The following is an 18260-nucleotide window of genomic DNA, read 5'->3' on the forward strand; positions in this document are numbered from 1 at the left end:
ACTGACTGAGCCACCCAGGTGCCCCTGAAGAAAATTTTTGTTAATGTTTATTTTTCAGAGAGAGAGCACTAGTGTGGGAGGGGCACAGAGAGAGAGGGAGACACAGAATCCAAAGCAGGCTCCAAGATGTCAGCACAGAGTCCAACGCAGGGCTCAAACTCACAAACTGTGAGATCATGACCTGAGCCAAAGTTGGACACTTAACTGACTGAGCCACCCAGGCACCACTGGACATGTGGCCCTGGTTTGAATAGGCTCCAGCCAAGAGAGTATTGGACAGAGTGGATCTGCAATATGCTGGGGGTGTGGCATGCAGTTTTAACAAGGTTTGTGAGCTGATCCTCCATGAGAGGGGACCCAGGCCCCACAAATCATGGGGTCAGGAGATAAGGTGTTGGCAAAGTTCGTGCTGGTCTTCTAGGAGAGGGCACCAGCAGCACTGGGAATGAGGCAAGCCTGGCTGGATGGGACAGATCCACAAGGTACAGTATAAGCAAGTTAGGTAGTGAATTTCTACACTACAGGTGGTCGTGTGTTTATGCTGGGGGCGGGGCGGGGCGGGGCGGGCATGAAAGGGAAATGGCACCTGCCCATTCATTTGTACCTGGAGAAGTCTCCCAGTGAGCTCTGTCCCTCAGAGATCCGATCTGAGATTAGTAAATAATTCTCCCTCCTGTATACCCAACGCATTTTTTAAGCTGCTGCTGCTTTGCTGTTATCTCTTTGTGTTTGTTATGCTGTCTCTTTAAGGGCACAGACTCCGTCTTCTTTTGCCTTCTGCCCTCCCAGCTCTCAGAGAGCTAACCCACTGATTTTTAAAATTGCAGACTTTAAGCCCTACTGGTTAAAAGAACTCACAACAAATTTAAGCCCCTCTGGTTTTTGAAGCCAAATGTTATGGGGATTCATCTTCCCTATGCTGGCTTCCCAGTGTGACAGTTTAGTTCTATTCCCCTCTCCATGCCCACAGGTCCCTCCTTTTCTTGGACAGTACTGTGGTTTCACTCCCCACTGCATCTCTGCCCTTCTTACCCTCTTCAATGTGGCCTCTTCTCTACATTTAAGTTATGGAGTTTGTTCTTCAGTCTTTGGTTATTTTCTGGGTTATTTACCCTGTTGGGAGTGTTATCTAGTTGTATCAGTGGGACCTGAAATTAGGGTCCTCCTGTTCCCATATCTTCCAGCAGTCTCCTACCTCTCATCTTCCTCATCCATTGATATGGATGGATGGTTAGGTTGTTTCCGTATCTTGACTATTGTTAATGAACATGGGGGTGTATATATCTTTTCAAGTTAGTGTTTTCTTTTCCTTCAGATAAATATCCAAAAGTGGAGTTGCTGGCTCACACGGTAGTTCTGTTTTTAATTTTTTAAGAATTCTCCATATGGCTTTCCATAGTGGCTAAACCAATTTAAATTCCCACCAACCATGCACAGGGCTTCCCTTTCTTCCACATCCTCACCAACACTATTTCTCATCTTTTTGGCAGTAGCAATTCTAACAGGTGTGTAGTGATATGTCATTATGGTTTGGATTTACATTTCCCTGATGATTAGTGATGTTGAGCACCTTTTCATGTACCAGTCAGTCATCTGTATATCTTCTTCCAAAAAACGTCTACTCTGATCCTCTCCCCATTTTTAAAATCAGGCTTACTGGGGGATTTCTGGTGTGATTTTTGTTTGCATTGTTTCTGCTATGCTGTTGAGTTTGAGGAGTTCTTTATGTATTTTGTATACTAACCCACTGTCAAATATATGATTTGCAAATATTTTCTGTAGACTGCCTTCTCATTTTTTTGATGGTTTCCTTTATACCAGAGATTTTTAGTTTGATGTAGTCCTTCTTTATTTGCTTTTGTTGCCTTTGCTTTTATTGTCAAATCCATAAAGTCACCACCAAGACCAATATTAAGGAGCTTACCATCAATGTTTTCTTCTGGGAGTCTTATGGTTTCAGGTCTCAAATTCAACTTCAATCCATTTTGAGTTAATCTTTGTGTATGTGGTAAGATAATGGTCCAGTTTCATTCTTTTGCATGTGGCTGTCCAGTTTTCCCAATATCATTTACTCTTCAATAATGTGTATTATATATTCTTGGCTCCTTTGTCATAAATTAATTGACCATATTTGCATAGATTTAGTTCTGATGCTCTCCATTCTCTTCCAGTTATCTGTGTGTTTTATGCCAATACTGCTCTGATTACTATGGACTTGTAATACACTTTGACATCTGGAAGTGTGATGCTTTCATATTTGTTCTTTCTCATGATTGCTTTGGCTGTTTGGGGGCTTTTTTTTTTTTTTTTTTGGCTCCATACAAATTTTAGGATTGTTTATTTCTGTGAAAAATACCACTGAAATTTTAATAGAGATTGCGCTGAATCTGTACACTGCTTTGAGTAGTATGGACATTTTAACAACATTAATTATTCTTATCTATGAGCACCAAATATCTTTCCATTCATTTGTGTCTTTTTCAGGTTCTTTCACCAATATCTTATAGTTTTTAGTGTACACGTTATTTTACCTCCTTGGTTTAATTTATTCTGAGGTGTTTTAGTCTCTTTAACACAGTTACAAATGGGATTATTTTCTTAATATCTCTGATAGTTTATTACATATAAATGCAACAGGTACTTGAACTTTTTTTAAGTTTATTTATTTTGAGAGACAGAAAATGAGGGAAGGAGAGAGACAGAATCCCAAGCAGGTTCCTCACTGTCAGGGCAAAGCCCCAAGGCAGGGCTCAAACTTACAAACTGTGAGATCATGACCTGAGCTGAAACCAAGAGTTGGACACTTTTAACCGACTGAGCTATCCAGAGGCCCCAAACATTTTCTCTCTTTTGTGTATCTACTCCAAAGTTTTGCTTTGTAGTTAACCTGAGACTTACATAAGACTACTTGTATCTTTAACAGTCAATTTTAAGTTAATAACAACTTAAATTGGGACACATTTTAAAGCTCTACAATTTGTACTCCTCCCCCATTTACTGTAGCATGATCCACACATGTTCATCCTGCTCATTTATTGTTTATATAGTTTTAAAATAAGCTCTTAGATAAATGTGGACCAGCTAAGGCTATTAAAACAGTTATACATGACATTAAGAGAAAATTTAATAGTTCCTAGATTCTGCCTAAACATGTTTGGCTCTAAAGTTAATTTCACAATAGGAGATAAATATTCTATATTTAGATTCAAGTCAAAGTAATACCTATCTGGAGAGTGCAAGCTTCAAATCTATTTTGTACTATATTAAATGGGAATAAAACTTCTGAACGCTATAAGGTAATGCAATCACACGGACCTAAACTCATTGTTTCTTCATACGCAGATGTAAAATTTTTATTTTACCAGAGACTTCCAGCCTAATTTGCTTTCTTGGAAACCAGACAACTCAGTCATCATGTAATCAATATGCAGTTATTCGAGTGAAGATAGTGAGGGCTTGTAGAAGACAGCTGTGCAATGAGGAGGGAGGGAGGCAGGCCTGTTTTCTTGGCTGCACCAGTTTAGAGTGGAATTTCTGTTTGACTAAATTGGGAGGTGAAAGGAACGTGTGTTGTTTCAAATACCACAGATTCTCACTGTTCTCAACAAATCTTGGTGCACTTTCTCGAATAAGTGGCCATTGCCGTATGTCCTTGGGACCACTTCTAGAGACTTTAAATGACTGTTGTTTTAGAATTTTCACCATTTCTCTGGGCAATCGGTCTATGGAGGTTCATGCTTCATCCTGGAAGTGCCTCTCATGTTATCTTTTATGCCCAAAATGTTTTCTTGGGTTGTACTTTTGATTGTCTTCTTTAGGGACTCTAATTACATAGACATGTCAGACCTCCTTTGGCTATCTTCCATTTCAACCACTTTCTGACAATTTTTTCCCTCATTTCCATTTTCTTTGTTTTCCTGTACATTCCTGATAGGATTTTTTGCCTTTATGTTCTATTTTTCTTTTCTTGAATTCATTTCTTGTTTACATTTTTTGCTTTCTTGACCATTACTGTTCTTTGTGTTGCTTATACGGGTTTTTTTTTTCATATCCCCAAATGCTTATTTGATGACATTCTCATTCTTAATTTCCTTGTTTTCCTCACTGCCACACCTCTATGAGGAGCTAACTCTTCTGCGTTTATCTGATTCTCCCTCAGAAGCAATGCTTCTCTGAGGCTGCCTCTTCATGCCCTGCTGTCTTAATAGTCATGTCCCTGTATCTTGTGCCACGAACCACTGTGTCTGACCTGTGTTCGGTATTTTGGCATTTGGTATTAGGCGTTTTCTTAGTTGTCTGTGTCCCTCTACTCTTAAGCCTTACCTCCCCACCCTTAGCACCCACGGGCTTGCAACAATAGGAAGTCAGAAGGAACACTTAGAATTTATGTCTCTATTAAGGCAATGAGAAGGTCATGGTATTCTTTGCCTCCTAGTCATACTGAAGAGACGAGTGAGCCATGTTTTTATTTCCTCTGATTGTTAATCTGAACACTTTTTAAGTCTGAGAAAAATCAGGCTGCTGCCACTATCCTCCAGAAAGCTTTGTGAGGCTTTTAAATTAGACACAAGACTGTTTAAATTGTTCTTCGTTGTTGACAAAGTTTGTCAGTTGCATTTTTCTGTATGTAATTTCCTAAGTTTTTAATATTCCGTTACTATATTTTATGCAGAATCAGGAACAATAAACAAGACATTGTCATTGTTGCTACTGATGGCACATGCCTTCTCTTTTCTTTTTTGATCAGTCCTTTTAGGGATGTGGCAGCTTTGAAAATACTGATAAGGTCTCTGACATTTCTCTCAAGAACCGAAGTCTGTGCCTTCCCCCTAGAATCTTGAGGACAGTGACTGCTTCCACCAGTAATATACTGTGGATATGTGAGACTATATGAATTCCGAGGTGAGGTCATAAAATGCCTTGTCGTTTCACGCTGGTTTTATGAGGATGTGAACTCTAAAGGAAGTTAGTTGCTATGTAAGAAATCAGTTTATCCTGAGAGTACAAATCTCCTGATTAGTCCATCCTGAGGACAACACCTGCCTTTTGCCCTCACAAAACTATTTCAGTACACTGACAGGGGCAGAGTTCAGAAGGCAAAGAATTCAAATAATAAATGTTACACAGGAAGCCACAGAAGTAGAGATGTAATAGATAAAGCAGTCAGGGGGCTTTCATATACCCATATGTGAATAACTGGTTTGAATACATATTCAGTCTGCTCCCCCACTCCTTTCACATTGTATATGGGGCGGGAGGGGTTAAGTTTTATCCCTAGTATACAACATGTTGCATTTCTAGGAATTTTTAAACATAGTATACAATGAGAAAAATGAAAACTTTAAAAAAAAAAAAAACAAAACAGCTATGGATTAGGGAAGTTCAGAAAATACCAGCAACTAGTATACTGCTAAGAACCAATGGGTTGTCAATTAACATTTATTGCATGAATGTGGATGAATCAGATTATTTCGAGTAGGTTTCTGGCCTAAATCACCATAAGCCTGATATGAAATAAAAAGTTACTGAACTATTAATTCATATCCTTCAAAGTGCTGATCTCTCTGGAACCATATCTACTTCCTTGAGAACAGTTTAGTCTCTCAATGTAAAATATTTCAAAAAAGATTAAAATAATCTTTTGCAATCCATGAAGAAAAAAACAAACTGGTGACTGTTTTTCGGCTAGTGAGAAAAAAAAAAATGGAATGACTTTAATACTTACGTGGCGTTTAACAAATTATTCTGTAGTTTTATCACATATTAAATGCACAGCTTAAAATAATTTGTGAATAACCTACCAAATCCAGGAACACTTTTGAGACTGGCTTTGAGGCAAATTTTCTCCAATCTGAGGTAGCTATATCTCATCAGACAATTCCACAGGAACATCCAGTCCATTCTTGTCCGATGATTCATGATAATGACACTTCTTTCTCCAGGAACGAATGCATCACCTGTTATAATAACTTTTACACCAAACATGGTCTCCAACAATGCCTAAGGAATAAACAATATAGGTATGTGACAATTTAAAGTTATAATTTCCCATAGGTAAATTGTATCATGTTCTGTAAATAAATCTGGTTTCTAGTAAGTCAAAGGCATAGTGTTTCTCAAGATTATGGCTTCTATAATAAATCTGGAAAAAGAAGTTAATCTGGAAGAATGAGAATATAAAGGCAGTATTTTTATTTTTAGTTTTATTAATTTAGGTTTCTGATAGTTTCCTAATTAAATGTTAGCTTTCATTGAAATCTTCAAGATATATTAACTTGAAAAAAAGTGTAAAAGATACACAAGAAGATTCCACTGCATAATTTTTTAAGGCTATAGATACATAGGATGATTACTTTCCAGAAAGGATAATCAAGAAATTTAGCACTGAGTACAGGGCTGAAGGAACAGAAAGTCAAAATCTTCATTTTATACCTTTCTCTATTATGATCTCTTTAAAGAAACATATCTATTTAACAATATATAAATAATAAACCAGATGTTTATAAAGTCCTGCAACCCAAGCACCTACAACAGTGTCTGGCACCTGGAAGATGCCCAAATATTTGCTGAATTTGTTTAATTAACTTTTCTGCTAACCAGCCGTATAATATACGTGAAATATTGAGAGGAAGGTATATTACATGCTGGAATTCTTGTGGAGAAAAAAAAACAGGAAATAAGAAACCTTGATTTCAATCCCTTATTTAAATTTTCCAATAATTTATATATAACAAATTAATATAGGACTTCACTATGAATGGAGAGAAAACTGGTCCAAGACAGAGTAAAGGTAAGAAAATCAAAACTTCTCTCCGGCAACAACATCATGAAAACCTCTAGAGAAGCACAGCAGGTACAGTGCAGTTGAAACAACGAAAGTAAATGAACTACAGGTGTCTATGACATGGATGGCACACAAACATAATACTGAGAGAAGCGAAACAAACAAAAAGTGTCCTGTAGAAATTTTTTAAAACAGTAAGATATTTTAGGTGTATATAGCCAGTGAAATTGTAAAGAACAGCAAGGAAAGGGCTATCTTACAGTCAAGTTACTGGCTACTTCTACCAAATAGATGATTGTGATTTGAAAGCTAGATGGCTTGCTGGAAGGTGGCCAATATTCTAGTTCTTGACCTGGTTGATAGTTACACCTTAATATATAATTTTAAAGTGTGTGTTTATGTTTTATTAACTTTCAATATGTTTGTTACATTTCACAAAAACTTTTTTTTAAATAACATGACACAGGTGAACAACAGGACTTTAAAACAAAAACAGGACCAAGAAAAAAACAGTTCAAAGGGAATATCAGCTAAGGAAAAGTTAGAAATGTTTTATGCCCAAAGAATTATAGAGTCAGAGTGTTAACACCTTAACAGAGTAAAACAGGTATCTCACAGGACCCAGTGAGTTACTTTCCCACAGCAGAGATTCACTTTAGGGCATGGGTATTTAACCTGACATCAAGTCCTAGAGGGACAGCCTTCAAGAAGTAAATAAACGTGCCAATACCATACTATCTTGATGATTACAGCTTTGTACTAGAGGTTAAAGTCCGGGACTCTGATGCCTCTAGCTTTGGTTTTCTTTTTCAAGATTACTTTGGCTATTCGGGGTCCTTTGTGGTTCCATACAAATTTTAGGATTGTTCTAGCTGTGAGAAGAATGCCAGTGCTATTTTGACTGGGATTGCATTGAATGTGTAGATTGCTTTGGGTAGTATTGACATTTTAACAATATTTGTTCTTCTAATCCATGAGCATGGAATGTTTTGCCATTTCTTTGTGTCTTCTTCAATTTCTTTCATAAATTTTCTATAGTTTTCAGCATACAGATCTTTTACCTCTTTGGTTAGGTTTATTCCTAAGTATTTTATGGTTCTTGAAACAAATGTAAATGGTATCGATTTCTTGATTTCGTTTTCTGTTGCTTCATTATTAGAGCATAGAAAGGCAACAAATTTCTGTACATTGATTTTGTATCCTGTGACTTTGCTGAACTCATGTATCAGTTCTAGCAGCTTTTTGGTGGTCTTTTGGATTTTCCATGTAGAGTATCAGGTCATCTGCAAAAAAGTGGAAGTTTGACTTCTTTGCCTATATGGATGCCTTTTATTTCATTTTGTTGTCTGATTGTTGATGCTAGGACTTCCAACACTATGTTAAACAACAGTGGTAAGAGTGGACATCCCTGTCGTGTTCCTGATCTCAGGGGGAAAGCTCTTAGTTTTTGCCCATTGAGGATGATAGTAGCTGTGGGCTTTTCATTTATGGCTTTTATGATGTTAAGGTATGTTCCTTCTTTTTCTTTTTTAAATATTTATTTATTTTTGAGAGAAGGAGACACAGAATTAGAAGCAGGCTCTGAGCTGTTGGCCAGAGCCTGACATGGGGCTCAAACTCACAAGCAGTGAGATCATGATCTGAGCCCAACTAAGCCACCCACCCAGGCGCCCCAAGGTATGTTCCTTCTATCCCAACTTTCTTGAGGGTTTTTAAAGAAAGGATGTTGTATTTAGTCAAATGCTTCTCTGCATCTATGGACAGGATCATACCATTCTTCTCTTCTATTAATGTGATGGATCGCAATGATTGATTTGCAAATATTAAACCAGCCCAGGAATGAATCCCACTTGATAATTCTTTTAACATGCTGTTGAATTCGATTTGCCAATATCTTGTTAAGAATTTTTACATCTGTGTCCATCAGGGATATTGGCCTGTAGTTCTCCTTTTTAGTGGGGTCTCTATCTGGTTTGGGAATCAAGGTTAACGCAAATCTATAAACATCAAGACATTATGGTACTGGAACAAAAACAGACACATAGACCAATGGAATAGAACCGAGAACCCAGAACTGGACCCACAAATGTATGGCCAACTAATCTTCGATAAAGCAGGAAAGAGCATCCAATGGGAAAAAGTCTCTTTAGCAAAGGGTGCTGGGAGAACTGTAGAGCAACATGCAGAAGAATGAAACTGAACCACTTTCTTACACCATATTCAAAAATAAACTTAAAATGGATGAAGGACTTAACTGTGAGACAGGAAACCAATCAAAACCCTATAGGAGAAAACAGGCAACAACCTCTTTGACTTCAGCTACAGCAACTCCTTACTCAACATGTCTCCAAAGGCAAGGGAAATAAAAGCAAAAACGAACTATTGGGACCTCATCAAGATAAAAAGCTTCTGCAATGCAAAGGAAACCAACAAAACTAAAACGCAACCAACAGAATGGGAGAAGATATTTGCAAATGACCTATCAGATAAAGGGTTAGTATCCAAAATCTATAAAGAACTTACCAAACTTAACACCTGAAAAACAAATAATCCAATGAGGAAATGGGCAGAAGACATGAACACTTTTCCAAAGAAGACATCCAGATGGCCAACAGACACGTGAAAAGATGCTCAACATCACTCATCATCAGGGAATTACAAATCAAAACCACATTGAGATACCACCTCACACTGGTCAGAGTGGCTAAAGTTAACTCAGGAAACAAGAGATGTTGACAAGGACGTGGAGAAATGGGAACCCTCTTGCACTGTTGGTGGGAATACAAGTGTGCAGCCACTCTGGAAAACAGGTGGAGGTTCCTCAAAAAATTAAAAATAGAACTACCCTACAACCCAGCAATAGCACTACTAGGAATTTACCCAAGGGATACAGGAGTGCTAGTTCACAGGGCCACATGTACCCCAATGTCTATGGCAGCACTTTTAACAAAAGTGGAAAATCATGGAAACAAAAATAGCCAAATTATGGAAAGAGCCTAAATGTCCATCAACTGATAAATGGATAAAAAAGATGTGGTTTATATATACAATGGAATACTACTTGGCAATGAGAAAGAATGAAATCTGGCCATTTGCAACAATGTGGATGGAACTGGAGGGTATTATGCTAAGCAAAATAAGTCCATCAGATAAAGACAGATACGCTATGTTTTCACTCATATGCGGAAGTTGATAACAGAAGACCATGGGAAATGGAAGGGGGAAAAATAGTTTCAAAGAGAGAGGGAGGCAAACTGTAAGAGACTCTTAAATACAGAGAACAAACTGAGGGTTGATGGGGGGAAGGTGAGGAGGGCACTTGTTGGGATGAACACTGGGTGTTGTATGTAAGTGATGAATCATGGGAATCTACTCCCGAACCCAAGAGTACGCTATATACACTGTACGTTAGCCAACTGGACAATAAATTATATTTAAAAAAAGAAGAAATAAACATGGACCCCTCTTGAAAAAGTATACACGGGGCACCTGTGTGGCTCAGTTGGTTAAGCATCCAACTCTTGATCTCAGCTCAGGTCTTAATCTCAGGGTCCTGAGTTCAAGCCTATGTTGTGCTCCACACACTGGGCATGGAGCCTAGTTTAAAAAAAAAAAAAAAGAAAGAAAAGTATGAACAGATACTTTGCTAAATGCCTGTAGTTTTCATCATATTTTTAAAAGGGTCCATAACCACTCAAATAATTATAAGCCCCACTCCCCAAGTCTCTGAGCAGTCAAGTCTCTATGCAGAAGACTTCATGATAGAGAGGATCATGGCAGAGTCCTCTAGGCTTGGACCCACAAGCACATACTTGTAAGTATAAAGGGCCATCAACTCCCAAAATGAGTCACTGAATTATATGTCTTGGCCCAGAGGACATGTGTGAAGTCATCATCCATGGCTTATTAACTTGGATCAGCTCCATTCTGCTTTCCAAATGATATACTTTACAGTTTTTACAGAGAACTGAAATGCAGAATGCCCTTCCCTTAACTGGTAGAAAGATGAAGTTGATTACTAATTGTGTGTTGCACCACAGAAGAGTTGTTAAAAATCTTAAAGCCTTATAAATCCCAAACCTCAGCCCTCATCTTTTCAGTGCAATTTCTAATACATGTATCCCATGGATCCCAAAACAATCTTTCGCTTTTCATTATGGAAAATATCAAAATAAATCCAGACTGTCTGTCCAGGAGCATATCATATGGCATTCTCTCCCTTGCCATCCAGCACTCTATCAGAATGCACCTGAAAGTTATATATAACCTTTTGGACAGCCTAGATCTCAAACTCACATTCATCATTTGTAATACCAGATAAAACATAATCGAGTCAACGTTATTTACAGGTCTCACAAAGAATTACAAATATATACTACACAGAGGTAAAATTGAACGTCTGTAAAGAACTCCAGAATTCAAATTATCCAGATCAAAAACTGTTAAAAAGACACCATTCTTACTTTTTTTTTCTATTTCTAGTCTAGAAACTAGTATAGAAGACAAACTAATCTTATGAAATTTCATAATGCTTTATGGAAGCAATTTTTGAGGATCTTTTATAGACCACTGATTACTACTTCCAAGTGTTCCACCTTGTCTAAAGGTTCCCCTCATGGTCACAGAGAAATTGGTTTTACCATTATGCCCAAGCTCTCATTTACCATTCCAATGACTCTTTATTTAGACTGAGCTAAAACCAACTCTGTGGCGTTCCTCATCTCCCAGTCTGCCTGGGCCTTTCAGACTCCACTTAGCCTCGCTCCTCAAATCCTTTGCTTTATTTAAGGTCTTGCAATCCCAAGTCATTCATCAAACACAGCATCCCTTTTCTTAGCAGCAGGCTATTTGTTCTAGGACTGGGCTGGAATCAGCAGGCTGTGGAAGAGACCTGTATCCTAGGTGGGGAGTTAGAAAATGATCTCTAAATCCCTAAGTCATGACTTACGGTGAAAGGACAGAACTCCAAACAGTTTTCAGAATCCCAGGTTATTAGCTAACAATTGGTCTGCTGGAAAGACTCCAAATTTTGAGAAGTAAACACTGCTCTTGGATATGTGCAGAGTGTGACCTTGACAGTATTGATTATGCTGAAATGTCCCCAAATGGAACGACCAAAGACCACCCCTCACTGTAGAAATGTACCAAGAGAATGAATGGACACTCTGCAGACTGTTCTGGAAGGAATTCTTACACAAGTAGGTTAGTTTTCAAAATGAAGGGTCTCTGGTTTACAACAACAAAGTGAAGCTTATAGAAGACTTTTTAGAAATATCTACTTAGTACAGTTAATCTGTGAGTTGTTTATTTACTTTTCTGGAGAAATACTTTGTAAATAAGCATGCTCTAGTGGGTAAATTCCATGTATGTTTGAGGGCTGTAATGAAACAATGGACTTTGTATCTTTAAAGTAATTTAAAAATCTACCTCTAAAAATTCACAGCCTGAGAAGTCACCTTCTGTCCTCTAACAAAGGAAGTAGTAGTCTCTCATCAAATGAAAGACAGAAACAGGTCAAACTGTGTATATCTACAGCTAGGAAAGATAGTTTAGGTAGAACACCATTACCTCCACAAGGCCAGAGGTCATATCCGTCCTGTTCGTCATTACATTCCAGCAAAATGCTCAGCACATAGTGGACACTTAATAAACAGTTGTTGGACTAATGTTCTAGGATCCTGCTGACTAATTCTGCCATAGACAGCAGTTAACAAAACTTACCAAAAAATCCTTCCTGCTATTATGAAAGGAAAAAGAAATTTTGCATTAATGTATAAGGAGGATCCACACTGATACTGTAAGATCATAAATATTCAATGCAAAGTACTTCCTACTGGAAAAATAAAAGAAAATAAATAAGCAAGGGACTGCTGCTTCCAGACCTGACAAAATAAGCGGTATTAGTCTTACCACTGAGCTGAGTTGCAGGAAAATAAGGTTATAATGAATTATACAGGTGAAAACTCTGTTATGAAATCACTGAAGAACCCAACATAAATTCTAGAACTTGAAAGTACAGTACATTTTATAAATGTTTATTTATTTGAGAGGGAGGGAGAGAATCTCAGGCAGGCTCCACGCTATCAGCACGGATCATCACGTGAGCTGAAATCAAGAGTCAGATGCTCAGCTGACTGAACCACCCAAGCACCCTAAAAGTACAGTATTTTAAACAGAAATCCTCCGTGTGAACAAAACAGCAGTTAAAGGTGGCAGAAGAGAGGGTCAGTGAACTTGGTGACTTGTGTTAACAACACAAGCAACCTAACCTACAACTCTAGTCCCAAAAGGGGATGAGAGTGAAAGGAGCAGAAAAAAATGTGAGGAAATAACAGCCCCAAATTTTCCAATTTGGAAAAAACAAAGCTACCGATCCAAGTTAACATCAAGAAAACTAGGACCTAGGCATAACATGACCAAAACAAACTGCTAAAAAAGAAAAACAAGAAATCTTAAAAGCAGCCAGAGGAAAAGGGCACATTATATAAATGGAAGCAACAACATACATGCTAACTAACTTTTCAACAAACAAGGAGAACATAAGACAGTAGAATGTGAAAGTTGGAAAAGGAGGAAAATGTCATCCCAGAAATTTCACAATCAGCAAACTATACTTCAAAAATGAAGGCAAAATAGGGACGCCTGGGTGACTCAGTCGGTTGAGCATCTGACTTCAGCTCAGGTCATGATTTCACGGTCCATGGGTTCGAGCTCCGCGTGGGACACTGTGCTCACAGCTCAGAGCCTGGAGCCTGCTTCGGATTCTGTGTCTCCCTCTCTCTCTGCCCCTCCCCCGCTCACACTCCATCTCTGTCTCAAAAATAAAAAAAAAAAATAAAAATAAACACACATTAAAAAAAACTGAAGGCAAAATAAAAGAAAACCATCTACAGGAGCCCTCACTACAAGAAAACCTAAAGGAAGTTCTTCAGGCTGAAGGGAAAGGACACTAGACAGAAACTCTAATACACAGGAAAAACAAAGGATACTATGAATGGAAAATATTTAGATAAACATAGATTATATTCTATGATTTCTTTGAAAGAAATAGGGCCATGTAAAGCAAAGAATTATAACACTGCATTGTCGAGTTTATTTTGTGAGCAGACAGAGTAGGACAGCAGCAGCACAAAGGATGTGGGAATGAAAGTCTTACACTGTCACAAGCCTTACACTTTATGCAGTGTGCTAATAAATACCAACTCCAAGGACACTGTAACATACTAAGGATACATTATGTAATCCCTAGGTTGTGACTAAATTGTGTTCACACACAGGCACACCATTTTCTTTCAAAACAGACGAGGAGGGAATATTGTACAACTCCTTTTATGAAGCCAGCCAGCATAATTCTGACACCAAAGTTTGGGCTAGTCTGACCAGGGCACTTCTCACCCAACAAGTATTTATTAAGGGGTACCTCGTTCCAAGTATTTCGGCAGCCTAGGTCTTTGGCTTCTCAAAGGCTTTGTAGGACTATTCCTTACCACCTTTCCTCTTCCACTGTGAGGAATCACCACACCACCGGGACTGATTGTGTTAGCAGCTACCAGATTTTTTTTCCCTTACGAAGTGAGGCATTCCCTGACTTGAAAGAACTCTGAACCTCCTTCTTTTAAAACAATCAAGAGGTACCAGTTAACTTCTTACCACTGTAAGTTAAAGTCACGTGACCCTGACCAATCCTGAAAGATTCTTCTTATCACCTAGATATGGCAGCAAACTAGGTTTAATCTCAGCTCTGCTTAAATAATTTGCTTATGCGTATGGCCTTCAGCAAATTATTTGATTTCTCAAAGCTTCTACTTCTTCGGTAAAGTGGTGATAACGGTGGTGCCTGAAATGAAGACATCCTAAAGCCCCTAGCACAGTACCTGTCACATAAGTGCTTTAACAGCTATAATCATCATTACCCTTTCAATAACAACTTGTCATTCCTCTCCTTAATCCGGAACCAGTTATTTATCATCTACCAGTATGCTCTAAGTCCCTTTCTTTGTGCCTGTAGATTAAGTTCAAATAGAGAAAAGAAACGGGGAAGAGGAAAGGGAGGAGGGACAGAGAGAGATGGGGGACTACTTTTAGTTTAACGATACCACATTTCATAAAACATATCTGAATAATTTTTTTAACAAAATAACCTTTGACAAGGCACAAATGCAATTCTTAAAATTATTCACCAGAAGAATCCTTTCTAAAATATGAAAAGGGTGCACTGTAAACAACTCCTCAGCCTCCACGGGAGGAGTCTGCAGCATTACTCTACCTTCGTCTCTGCAAATGGAACCTCGGCGGTCCGCCTGAGGGCAACTAGGCAACAGCATTTCAAAGGACACAGGGTGAAGAAAGACCCTTCAACACTTGAAGGAAAAGGATTCCCTCCCTGTTTTCCTTGTCGGGTATGTCCCCATCACCTCTACCATGACTGGTCAGTAAACCCAGGAACATGAAGTTTCAGCTGTTGCTCAGGAAAAAGAAAGAACAGAACAGTCTCAGGAAATAACAACCTATTCAAGGTAAAGGCAGCTACATGAGTGCCCCTCCATTTCTGGGGAAGGCACTGTGGGTTAGCAGCAACAGGGAAGGGCTGAAGCAGCTTTAATCCAGACAAGGGAGGAGTCTGGGCCAGCTCAGAATCACAGGGAAATGTGCTCAGAGCTGTATGCACTGACGTTGCAGAAAACACCTGTCTGTTCCAAGAATCTACTACACATTTTGTACGCACTTACATTTACAGATGTTCTCATTCTAGCCCACAGTCAGGAAATCACTTTATTCCTAAATTCTGTGGTTACTGGGAAGAATTAAATCAATCACATCAATGTCAAAAGTTCAAAACAACAGTTTCATCTCAATCTTAAATTGTCATTATTCGTAAAATAAAGGGAAATTGAAGAATTTTTACATCATTAACTATCTATATCTTTAGATTTGTGCATTTTGCAACATGTAAAGTATACATCAATGAAGGAAATAAACTTCATGAGGAATATAAAAGAAAACTCTTCATTTGGAATATGGCTCTTAGATATTACTTCAAGGACACGAATTATATTTCATGTTCTCTAGTTTCTGTATTTCCTCTAAATGCTAACGTACCTCTTATGAAACAGAAAGGATTCACATGCTTATCACGTTATCAAAGGGTAACATTCAAGTAACTCTGACTCTAGCTTACCACAGGTAGTGTGAGCCAAGTTGCCACGAGGCGGTTGTTGATCCAGCGATACCAAGATGGGTTTACAAACATCAAAGGTAAAAAGGGACCCAGCATGAATATGCTTCCAAAAAAGCTTCCCCAAAACAGAGTGAGTATGAAGTAAATCCCTTTCCATGACACCATGATTCTGAAAGATATGTAAAGAAAAAAAAAAAAGCATACATTTTGTTACTATACATATAAACTGCCCAAACTGAGAATGCATAAAATAATCTTAAATTACAAGGCCACAGAAAAGGCTCTGGTAAAGAATTTAAGAGCTTGAATACCATAAAGGTGACCCTCTTATACGTCCTACAGGTCTAACAAATTTCCAGTACATTAGAAATGAATACTCTCAGAGTAAGTGTCTGACTCCTCCCCCCACCCCAAAGCTATATTATTTAAGAAGCACCTTTGGTTTTTTTAAATCTAGTTATTAGTATTAACATAAACATGTATGAGTTACCCAATACAAACTCTTAAAATATTCCAGAGGTTTTTTTATATCCTACTATAAAAAGTCGACTTAATGGGCCAAGAATTACAGAACAGTTTCCCAAGGGTAATCATGCCTAAAAGCGTTGACAATCTTATAGAGTGCACTAAATTTTTTTTTTTAAACCTAGAAATGCTGGGGCTCCTGGGTGGCTCACTCAGTTGAGCGTGACTCTTGATTTTGGCTCAGGTCATGGTCATGGCTCATGGCTCATGGAATAGAGCCCCATGTCAGGCTCTGTGCTGACAGCACAGAATCTGCTTGGGATTCTCTCTCTCCTTTGCTCTCTCTCAAAATAAATTTTTTTTTTAATGTTAATTCTTCACACTAGAACCTGAAAGTAATGACTTTGGGCAACTGTTGTTAAACTGGCTTTTTCTTTATGAGCTGAAAGAATAAAGAGAAGTCAGATTCCTCACTTTATTTGCCAAAAGATTACTTTCAGGGTCCTCATAACCAAAAACACTTAATATTGACATTTTAAAAGAAACTGTTGGAAACACAGTTTAAAATGAATAATCAAACATTTGATTTTATAACCTAACCTATATTAGAGCAACAATATGTTTTGCCTCAGGATAATACAACTGTTGGAATCATTAAAATTCTGAAAACAATAATGGCCTTACATTTTTCATTTTACAAAAGGTATTCCAGTGATCAAGACCTGTGATTCTTCTTAAATATTCAGAACAGGAAACAAAATTTCAAATGTCAAAGTGCTTTAATAAATGTCAGACAATAAAACAGGTCAAATCCCTTAACAACACAGATTCGACTTTATCTGGGTACGGAGTATGTTTTTAAATGTCTACCAATACTTGACGGTGTGTGTACAAAATCCTTCCAAGTACAAAAAGAATGAGTAAGAACTGTTTTTTTCTGAACTCTAGATCTGAACTTCTAAGTAGAAGTCGGGTGAGGGACTGAGGGTAGAGAGAAAAACCACTGAAATGCAGTGACCACTTTGCTCACCCAGGGCCCAGAAAGGTGTGTGTTTGTTCCTCCACACCCTCAGCTTTGCTTTGTGAGGCCTAGGTTCTCCTCTTCACACTGAAAGATGACACTCTTGGCAGCTTTTATCGAGTCTTTAGATTTAAGCTTTTTTTACACAGGAAAAAGAAAAAGAGACATCTGCAGTGCTGCTCCTCTATCTGAAACCCTGTAACTCCCTTTTTTGCTGTTTCTGCCAATTAGCCATTAGCTGGCTCTGTTTAGACACTGTATCTGTACACATCCATCAAAGACTCAGACATACCTCTTCCTCACTTAGTAAACTATTTCTCATTTGATGTGATTAAACTCTTTTAACTCTGTATATTTCTTCTCTTAGATATCACCTAATAACATCTCATTTTACAGTAATGAAGCGGAGGACCAGAAGAGTTCCGATGACTTTCCCATGTCCCCAGACCAGCTGGAAGCATCAAGCCTTTCTGCCTCCTATTTCTTTCATGATATTATACTACATCCTTCTCACCGAGTGGCCGGGAATGAGAGGCCCGAGTCAGCTTCTAAACACGTATGTAAATACAGACTCAAGTAGAAAAGGATGTGTCCCATGAACATACAGGGGTTATTCAGGCCAAGTCTCATCTAAAATTACTTTTCTGTCCTGCTCCCGTCTTTTCCCTAACTTCTCAATCATTTGTTCAATAATAAGCATACAAAGAGATCCTACTGTGTGCCAGGCTCTGTGCTAGTCACTTGGGGATACCACAGTGAGTATGACAGTCATACCAAGCTCTCGTCAATCATGGCCTATCTCCTCCTCACGA

At 38.3% G+C, this 18260-nt stretch overlaps 1 protein-coding gene across 6 annotated transcripts in view; it reads right to left on the minus strand.

The window, feature by feature from the left end:
- LCLAT1 (lysocardiolipin acyltransferase 1) overlaps window positions 1-18260 on the minus strand; it is a 184031-nt gene that overhangs the window by 102865 nt on the left and 62906 nt on the right. For all 6 annotated transcript variants that reach the window (XM_003984353.6, XM_045054728.1, XM_011281295.4 and 3 more), the window contains 2 exons: window positions 15963-16131; window positions 5802-6000 (listed from right to left, as the gene is read on the minus strand). In XM_003984353.6, the coding sequence (XP_003984402.1) occupies window positions 5802-6000; window positions 15963-16127 (364 nt within the window). In that variant the 5' untranslated portion in view covers window positions 16128-16131. The remainder of the gene's footprint in view (window positions 1-5801; window positions 6001-15962; window positions 16132-18260) is intronic.

The sequence above is a fragment of the Felis catus genome, chromosome A3, assembly GCF_018350175.1.
Source record: "Felis catus isolate Fca126 chromosome A3, F.catus_Fca126_mat1.0, whole genome shotgun sequence".
NCBI classification, from domain to species: domain Eukaryota; kingdom Metazoa; phylum Chordata; class Mammalia; order Carnivora; family Felidae; genus Felis; species Felis catus.